We start from the raw sequence: 9,085 nt of genomic DNA, 5'->3' as shown, positions 1-9,085 counted from the left end.
ATGGCAAGTCCCCAACCCAGACTAGTAGCTCCCGCTAGGAACGACCACTCTGCTTTGGCCTCTCCCTCTGAATGCCCTCGGAAGAGTGCTTCCAAACATTCTAAGGAGAATGCCGGCAGGCCGCCCGGCCGCGTCGGCTGCCGCGGCCAGCTCGCGGGCCTCGGCTGGCTGATCTACTGCGCCGCCTGTGCCTGGCTCGGGCTCGGGCTCAACCGTCTGGCCGTCGATGCTGCCCCTTTCCCCGGCCCCGACCTCTCAACTTGTGGACCGCCCAACCTCCCCACCGGCGTCCAGCCGACGGATTGCTGCCCGCCGTACACATCCACCGTCGTCGACTTCAAGCTCCCCTCGCCCACCGAACCGCTCCGCGTCCGGCCCGCGGCTCACTTGGTCGACGCCGACTACCTCGCCATGTATAAGAAGGCGGTCGAGCTCATGAAGGCCCTCCCCGACGATGACCCGCGCAGCTTCAAGCAGCAGGCCAACGTGCACTGCGCCTACTGCAACGGCGCGTACGACCAACTCGGCTTCCCCGGCCTCGAGCTCGACGTCCACAACTCGTGGCTCTTCTTTCCCTTTCACCGCTTCTACCTCTACTTCAACGAGCGCATACTCAGGAAGCTCATCTGCAACGACACATTCGCGCTGCCTTTCTGGAACTGGGACGCGCCGGATGGCATGCAGATCCCGTCGATCTACACCGACACTTCGTCCCCGCTCTACGACAACCTGCGCAATGCGAATCACCAGCCGCCGGCTTTGGTCTCCCTTAGCTTCTCCGGAACCAAGCCCCCGGCCCAACAGATCCAAAACAACCTCCAGGTCATGAAACGCGAGGTAAGTACGTGCGTCGGTCGTATTATTCATTAATTAGACTACATCGATCGCATCAACTTAATTAAAAAACCATGCAGTACTGGAGCAAGCACGCGTGCAGACGGTTCGTTCTACTACCTAATAAGCGATTGGATCGAGTATCCACAGCCACTGTATATATATATATATATATATAGTCCGGCTACTATACTATCGGTAGCACGGAGCCTCCCGTGCTACCAAGTTGTTTTCGATGATGCGGCTTCCAAATCAACGATCGGCTCCGTTAGACTTGATCTACACTATTAAAAGTATTTGGAAACTAAATTTCATAATTTTTCAATATCATTTACCTATCAAACAAATAGTCTAAAATAAAACCTCATAAAAAATAATGATAAAAGATTTAAACTCAAGATCAGATATACTGATCTTACTCTAAATAGTGAAAAAAATTTTCTATAAAATTTTCATCGGATTTCGATTGTTTTACACCGTTAAACTCACAAACACGCCACATCGGCTATTAAAATGGTCAATTTTGAGATCTTTTGATCACTAATCAAATGATGTCGAAAAATTATGAAATTTAGTTTCCAAATACTTTTAATAGTGTAGATCAAGTCTAACGGAGCTGATCGTCGATTTGGAAGCCGCATCATTGAAAACAACTTGGTAGCACGGGAGGCCCCGTGCTACCGATAGTATAGCAGCTGGACTCTATATATATATATATATATATATATATATACCTCTAAAAATTTATAGTATTAATTATACTGCTGATATAAAAATTGAATCGAATTGAATTGAAACCTTCATATAGAGAAGAGAAGAAGCTTGAAGTGGACACATGCATTCGTCAGACGGGAAACGATGCAAAACAATTTTAATTACTTGCGGCGTGTCAATTTCAACTCTCTTATTACTAACTAATATTTTTGCATCGTGTTATGACGCGCGCACGACGTGTCTAATTAAAATGCCAACCATGATCGACAGATCATAACCGGTGCGGCAACGGCACAGCTGTTTCTGGGCGCTGCGTACCGAGCCGGCGACCAACCTGACCCCGGCGCAGGCACTGTAGAGAGAGAGTCGCACAGCAGCGTGCACTGGTGGACGGGCGACCCCACCCACAAGACTGAAGACATGGGCGCGTTCTACTCGGCGGGGCGCGACCCCATCTTCTTCGCCCACCACGGCAACGTCGACCGCATGTGGTACCTGTGGAGGGGCCTCGGAAGCACGCACCAAGACTTCACCGACCCCGACTGGCTCAACTCGACCTTCCTGTTCTACGACGAGAACGCGCAGCTCGTCCGCGTCAGAGTACAGGACTGCTTGGACATCAGCGCGCTGCGGTATGCGTACCAGGACGTAGACATCCCGTGGATCAATGTGACTGCGACGCCGGCAAAAGCGCCATTGACGAGGATTGCATTTACAAAACCACAGAAAATAACATTCCCGCTGGTGCTCGATAATGCAGCGAGCGCGACTGTGGCGAGGCCGGCGTTCGGGAGCACGACTGCGAAGGAGGAGGAGGTGTTGGTGGTGGATGGAGTCCAGATGGAGAAGGACCAGCTCGTGCAGTTCGACGTGTTTATAAACGCGGCGAACTTCTTCCAAGGGCTGGGCCCGCAGGCGAGCCAGTTTGCGGGGAGCTTCATCGAGCTGCCGCACCCGAGTAAGAAAGGGAGTAGCACGAGCATGAACACCACCGTCAGGTTCGGCTTATCCGAGCTGCTCCGCCAAATCGGCGCCGCCACCGACGAGACCATTACCGTCACGCTCGTGCCCAGGAATGGGACAGTGCAGATTGGCGGGCTGAGTATCGAATTCTCCGAGTGATCGATGATCGTAATACAAATCATGAAGGGGGATCGAGAAATCTACAATCTACAATCTACAATCTACAATCTACATTAATTTATACGTCCCTGCAGGGGAGAATAATTGATTTGGGACAACATCCGTTTGTCTTTTTTCTTTTTTTTTTTTCAATTTTTTATTCCTTTTTCATTACTACTTTTTAAAGCGTTTGTCGAATAAAGAGTTCCATGCGCGCGTGCGCAAGTGCGTGCATGCATGCGGCCATGGTTGGAGGTGTCATTAATCTTGTACGTGTACGGAAGTGTGACGTCATCTTTGAATTATTTATATTCTTTTGTGGATCGAAATGTAGAGAGGAAAATGAAGAGACTGGACCGGTAGGATTTTCTTCGTATAGTCTATCTCCGAATAAAAAAAGAAAACTTCTATCAGTTTCTAAATTCTAAGATATAGTTCATAAAATACAAGTTTCAAAATTAAATAAAAAAATATTGAACATGAATTTTAAATGAATTTTAAATTAAAATTTGAAATCAGTATTCGTATTTCTTGTTCTACAAATATATTCAAAATATGGATTCTAAATTTGAATTAGAATTTGAAGGGGACGAGGGTTTACTTATGGATGTATACGTCCTATGTATATGTGCTCTCCTGACCCACTACCCTAATCCCGTCGGAGTGGGATTAATCAGCTCGACCGGAATCAGTTAATCTTATTCGTCCGAATTATTGTGGGAGTAGTGACGGACCGGATTAAATATAATCCAATCCGTCTCTAATCGGGGATGTAAAACATGTCCTAAAAGCAAATTCACATGTGGTAGAAAACAAGTTAATTTTCATATGCACAAATTATTACCAAATAACTTATTTGGGCGTCTGCAATTAACAGAACGATTTGATAAGTATAAAAGATTATAAAAGTTAATGACAATATGACGGATTATGCCAGTTCGTATCAATTAGCTGAAAATCATTTAACTGAGGATAGGATACGTTATTACTCGGATATTAAAGAATTATGTGGATTATATAAGAAATTTTGATAAATTATATATATAGAGATATGACATCTATCACTACAATAAAATTTGTTTTATACAACGTTCTATCCTAACGTCATCAATATTTGGCATGTGACGACACTATGATTAAGCGTCGTCCATCAAAAACTAATAAAGATTTTCCGACACTATATTAAAGTATTGGTATTTTTATCCCGACATATTTACTTAATGATTCTTTGCTCGAAACTTTTCCAAATGTCTAGGGTTATTCTTACCGATGCTTTCAACTGTTGCTAGTTTTTGTTTAACGTGTTTTTAAGCGCAAGATTTATTGTAGTGTATATATATACATCCAAAAATAACTTATTAATAATTATTTTTATTTTTAAAAATTTCAAAATTTTTAACTTTTAACTAAATAAGTGTAAGATTTATACTGTACTTTTAAACGTACAAATAGTATTTCTCTTCTTACAAAATGTGTGAAGTGAAAATAACAAGCGAAAAAAAAAAGGGAGAAAGGGCAGTAGATCGAGGAACGCTGCTCTATCACTCTACGGAAGGAAACATTGAAAGATCACTCAAGTAAAATAAATATATTTTTTTATTGACTACAACACATCAAAATTTCTTCTAGGCGGGAGGTGAGGTGTTGTACTGGAACAAATAATTACGTGCACAATATTGGGATGGAAAGGGGACTTGGACATAAAATTTCCCCAAAACTAAAATCTCTAGGCTTTATATATCACGGCCCATTGGGTTGGGCGTTGGAGTTGGGAGACCAAACTTTTTATTTGATGGGCCTGCTCAATTGAGATTGGCTGAGTAAAAAGTGGACATTGTTGCAGTTTGGGCTTGGCCCAGCCCCAAATAACTCCAAGAACTCACTACAACATCAAATTATTCATGCGAAAAAAAAAAAAAAAAAAAAAAAAATCTGTCAAAGAGCTCATCTAATACCTTGTTTAGAGCAACGTGGCCCACACCCTAAAGTGGGTGCTATGTGAGTGATGGGAAAACTCATTTATAGGATGATAGGATATATGATTTACGACCTAAATGGGGCATATATATGGGTAGCAATAGCATTTTCCTATCTTAATGTTGTAGAAGTAAAAAGTTTAATTTCTTGTGCGTTTATGGACTAAGATAATGGATGAGGATTTGATGAAGTTTCAAACAAAGATAACGAAGTATCCTAATTTACACAATCCTATGTGGGCTCAGAATAGTGATTAGTGTATTTAACATTAGCAAACGTTGTAATGGTGGTAGTTGAACAATCTGTTTCACTTTATTCCACTTCTTTAAGCATTCAGTTATTAATTATTTGCAATATTANATATATATATATATATATATATATATATATATATAACACCCTTAAAATAGAGATTAGACAATTGCATGCAGAATTGACTACTAAAAAGGGGCCTCTGTGGTTACACATCTTACACAAACACACGTCACCCTAACTACACAAAATTTTTCACTTTATGGTTCTTTTATGTTAAATACTTAAAATATGTTTTAACTTTTGGTTACGTAGGGGATTCGATAATTGAGTGGACTCAAGATCACTCCAACCACAAAAAACAAGTAAACAAGCTCACTATGGTTTCAAGTTAATTGCTAAATGGTAGTTAAACAATGGATGCAATTGCTTATATAGTAACTCGGTAAAAACAGAAAATTTTCCCATAGATTTTGAGCTACAAAATATTAGTATTAAATGAGAACTCTACAATTTATTCCCATCTATCTATAAATTTAATCGATTTCTTGTCTAATATGCCTATAAAAGATTGGAAAAAAAAGAAAAAACTTCGGTTCCTCCGTAAAGAGTTGGTACGTACTATGATATATTAAACAATTAACACGTCAAAAGCACAGACATTCCTAGCGTCACTTGTACTAAACTAGTTTTTTTTTTTTTTTTTTTTTTTAAGAGTAAGGTAACATGTAATTCGGTTCGTTTAATTTAAAAAAAAATAAATTTAACTGAAAATACGAATCAATTATGATTCGAATTTGGGATCTCGGATAACAATCATTAAGTCCTTTATCACTTACACTAAGGACGGTCGATCGTACCAAATTGATATTAAAAGTTAAAATATTAAGGTAGGAGATTAAGAAAAGAAAAACATTGAACTGCAAATAGAAAAGACATACGGAATTGGCACTCATCTGCTTACGTGACAGCGCGTGGTAAAGTGCATAAGTGCTTCCTCCAAAAGCTCTCCTAATGTCTCCCGGTCAAGCTAATCCGGAGCTTATTCCACAATGGCAGCTGTGATGTTAGACGTCAAAGATATCTTTGAGTACGATGTAGTAGATATTCGTATATGCAACTAGCTAGGTCATGCCCCTTGAATAGTTGAATATGAGATTGTGCGCTATATCCTAGTATATCTTTTTGTTTTTGTCCACACTCATTAATGAAGAAACAAAATGAGGCTCATAGAGATTTTTATTCTCATTATTACGCATACGTATGATGATAACGATATAATTTGTAGTTATGAAGAAACTTTAAATTTAAACAGACTCGTTGAAGCAAATCTATTGTATCAGCCTAGCTACCGATAAGGTAGGTTCACATGCCTATCAGATACAGCATTTTTAGAGAGGCGCCCTAGCTACCACATTTCTTGCTAGAAATAGTAGATAATTAATTATCTCATATTAACATAATACTAGTTCCGTACAATACGATGGATAGTTAATTGGAGAAAAGAAAAAGATCAAAAAGGAAGAGAAAACAGTAATAAAAGAAGCGATGATATAAGGAGTGGAATTCATCTCGTCGATGAAGAAAGATAAGCTGAAAGAAGTGAAAGAAGAATAGTTCGCCTTAATGCATAGGTGTGATCCGATTCGGTTCAAGTAAAAAAAAAAAAAAGATCCCGTTTAGTTCCAGTAAAAAAAGAGAAAAATATATAGAATACTTGAGCCGGTTTAGAAAAGCCCACACTCAATAACGATTGGTTCGATTGAAAAAAAAAAAGATAAAAATCCGATTCGGCTCAAGCAAAAAAAAAAAGAAAAATATATAAGGACTTGAGCCTATTTGGAATGAAGCCTGCACCTAATAATAAAAAAAATATTGTCACGTGGCAAATTTAGGACGAATAATCTGTAGATAATATAGAGGTATTATAAATAAGTAGATTTTTGCCAAATAAACTTGAGTTGTCTATATGTATTAACTCCAAGGTTGGTTACAGGAACTCTAAATTTGAGCGGGCACATGAGCTTGAAACGCTATCCTCAAAATAATTTTACAACACGTACTAATTAATAGACCACCAAATAATTGATCAAAAAAAAACCCCACAAAATTAGAATGGTTACAAACATTTTCGTCAATCGTGCTTAATTATCTCCTCTATAGTGAGCATCATTGAGCATTTGTTCTACTTTAGTTCTCCATAAAAAATAAAAAAAAATTAAAGGCGTGAAAAAGAATTAAAGAGCCACATAAAAACAGAAGAAAAGGCGTGAAAAAGAAACCACATAAATCATTTTGGGGCGTGCCATTTATTTACCCCCTCCCTCTAGCAATGTATATATGCACGACTAGGCTTGTTCTTACTCTTCTTCTTCTTCTTCTTCTTCTTCTTCTTTTTTTTGTGTACTTGGGAATTTCCATTTTAACTAATTAAATAAGATTGCAAAGAAGGTTAATTTAGGAACATTCGCTATTATAGTTTCAAATTTTCGGATCTTTTACGGTTCATATGCATAAAGATAAGCTTTGTAATCAGCTTTTATTCTATTACCTGTCCAAGTCAATTAATTCCATCCATAACATTGCAAGTTTACTCAAATAAGTAACTCTTTATTGATTGTTACTGTAACACGTAAATCAACTTTACTCAATTAATTCCAACCTGGTCAGTGATAAGCGAAAAATGGCTATTCCAGAAATATGTATAAATTGAAGTATAAGAAAAGATTAAATCAATTTTGCATTTAATTGAAAAATTGAGTTATTTTTAGGAATAAAAGAAAATAGCATTTGCTTAGGTAAGATGAGAAAAGAATTAAAGTAGATAGTTATAACTTATGAGTAAAAAATAATGATATTATCCCTTTCTTTATACCAGAATTTGAATTTTTATATTTTATATTTATATTTTAAAATTTAAAATATAAAATTTTAAACTTTAAATTTAATATGAAATTTTAATTTAAAAATACAAAATATCAAATTCTAAATATAAACAAATTTAAAATTTTAAAATTAAACAATTTAGAATTTAAATTTTTAATTTTGTAATTTTAAAAATTATATAAATTTTAACTTTTGAACTTATGAAATTTAAATTTTATAATAAATTAAATATTCTCTCTCTCTCTCTCTTCACGGGTGGAACAAGCTAGGTTATCCAAGCTTAATTGTTCCACCTTGGAGTGGAAATACTAGTTCCCTCTCCTTATTAAGATGGAAATTAATGTTCCCGCCAATCTTTTTTTGTGTTTAGGGGATAAGGGTGGATTAAACTTTTTATTCCATCCTTAATCCCCCAACCAAACATGGCTCTAGAGTAGAAGTGTTGTACTGAAACAAGTAATAAGCATAAAGAAGAAGAAGAATCCAACATGTGATTGTTCTCCTGCAATCCGATAGCAGGCAGGTAACATGCATGTTTCTACTAGGTCCAGCCAATAATTCTCTTTTTTAATTAATAAAAAATCAATAATAATTTCAAGTATCTAAAAATTGCTATGGAACATAAACTAAAATTAAATAAAAATGATAGCTATGGTGCTCTCACCATAAAAATTGTCTCCACTAAAACTTTCTTAAAAAACAAACATTTAGCCCCGTTCGGTTCGGAGGATAAGCGAGGATAACGAAAATTATCCCCGCTATTCCGCCAAACGGAGTGACATTTTATCGGGATATTTTATCCAGATCAAACCTTCCTATTCCCGATTATTCCGGAATAGTAAGGAATTTGAGGTTCCATCATTTTGATGGAATAGTGTTATTCCAATACTTAATTTCAATCTTAATTAAAATTATAAATTTAATTAAAACTAAATTATATAAATATAAAATATTATAAATTATAATATATTATTTTTATTATGAAATTATTAATTATACTATATTAATACATATTATTTATATTTAAATATAATAATAAATTTTATAATAAAATAATAAATTATATTTAAATATTATAATAAATTATTTTTATTAAATTTAAGTTTAAGTTAAATTTTAAAAAAATTTATAAATTTATTATAATAAAGTATTTTTATTAATTGTTCCCACAATTATTTTTATTTTAAAATTTTATTTAAAAATTAAAAATTTAAATTTTTAAAATTTTTAATTTATAATCTCAAAATTAAAGTTTATAATTTTAAATTATAAAATTTAAAATTTGATATTTTATATTTTT

The 9,085-nt window shown here is 36.2% G+C and overlaps 1 protein-coding gene across 1 annotated transcript; it reads left to right on the top strand.

Annotated features, from left to right (window-relative positions):
- Window positions 1-2,670, top strand: LOC109719964 (polyphenol oxidase, chloroplastic-like). The gene is made up of 2 exons (XM_020246822.1): window positions 1-837; window positions 1,819-2,670. Exons 1-2 carry the CDS (start codon window positions 1-3, stop codon window positions 2,668-2,670), a joined length of 1,689 nt encoding a protein of 562 aa, XP_020102411.1.

This window comes from Ananas comosus, linkage group 14 (genome assembly GCF_001540865.1).
Source record: "Ananas comosus cultivar F153 linkage group 14, ASM154086v1, whole genome shotgun sequence".
Classification (NCBI taxonomy): Eukaryota; Viridiplantae; Streptophyta; class Magnoliopsida; order Poales; family Bromeliaceae; genus Ananas; species Ananas comosus.
Note: the sequence above shows the minus strand (reverse complement) of the source record. Positions and strands in the feature narration are given on the sequence as shown.

What these genes read in the sequence shown, in the direction of transcription:
- LOC109719964 (XM_020246822.1), top strand. Translation starts at nt 1, where the DNA reads ATGGCAAGTCCCCAACCCAGACTAGTAGCTCCCGCTAGGAACGACCAC. An exon ending in TCCAGGTCATGAAACGCGAG is followed by an intron (nt 838 to 1,818) that starts GTAAGTACGTGC and finishes CATGATCGACAG; the next exon opens with ATCATAACCGGTGCGGCAAC.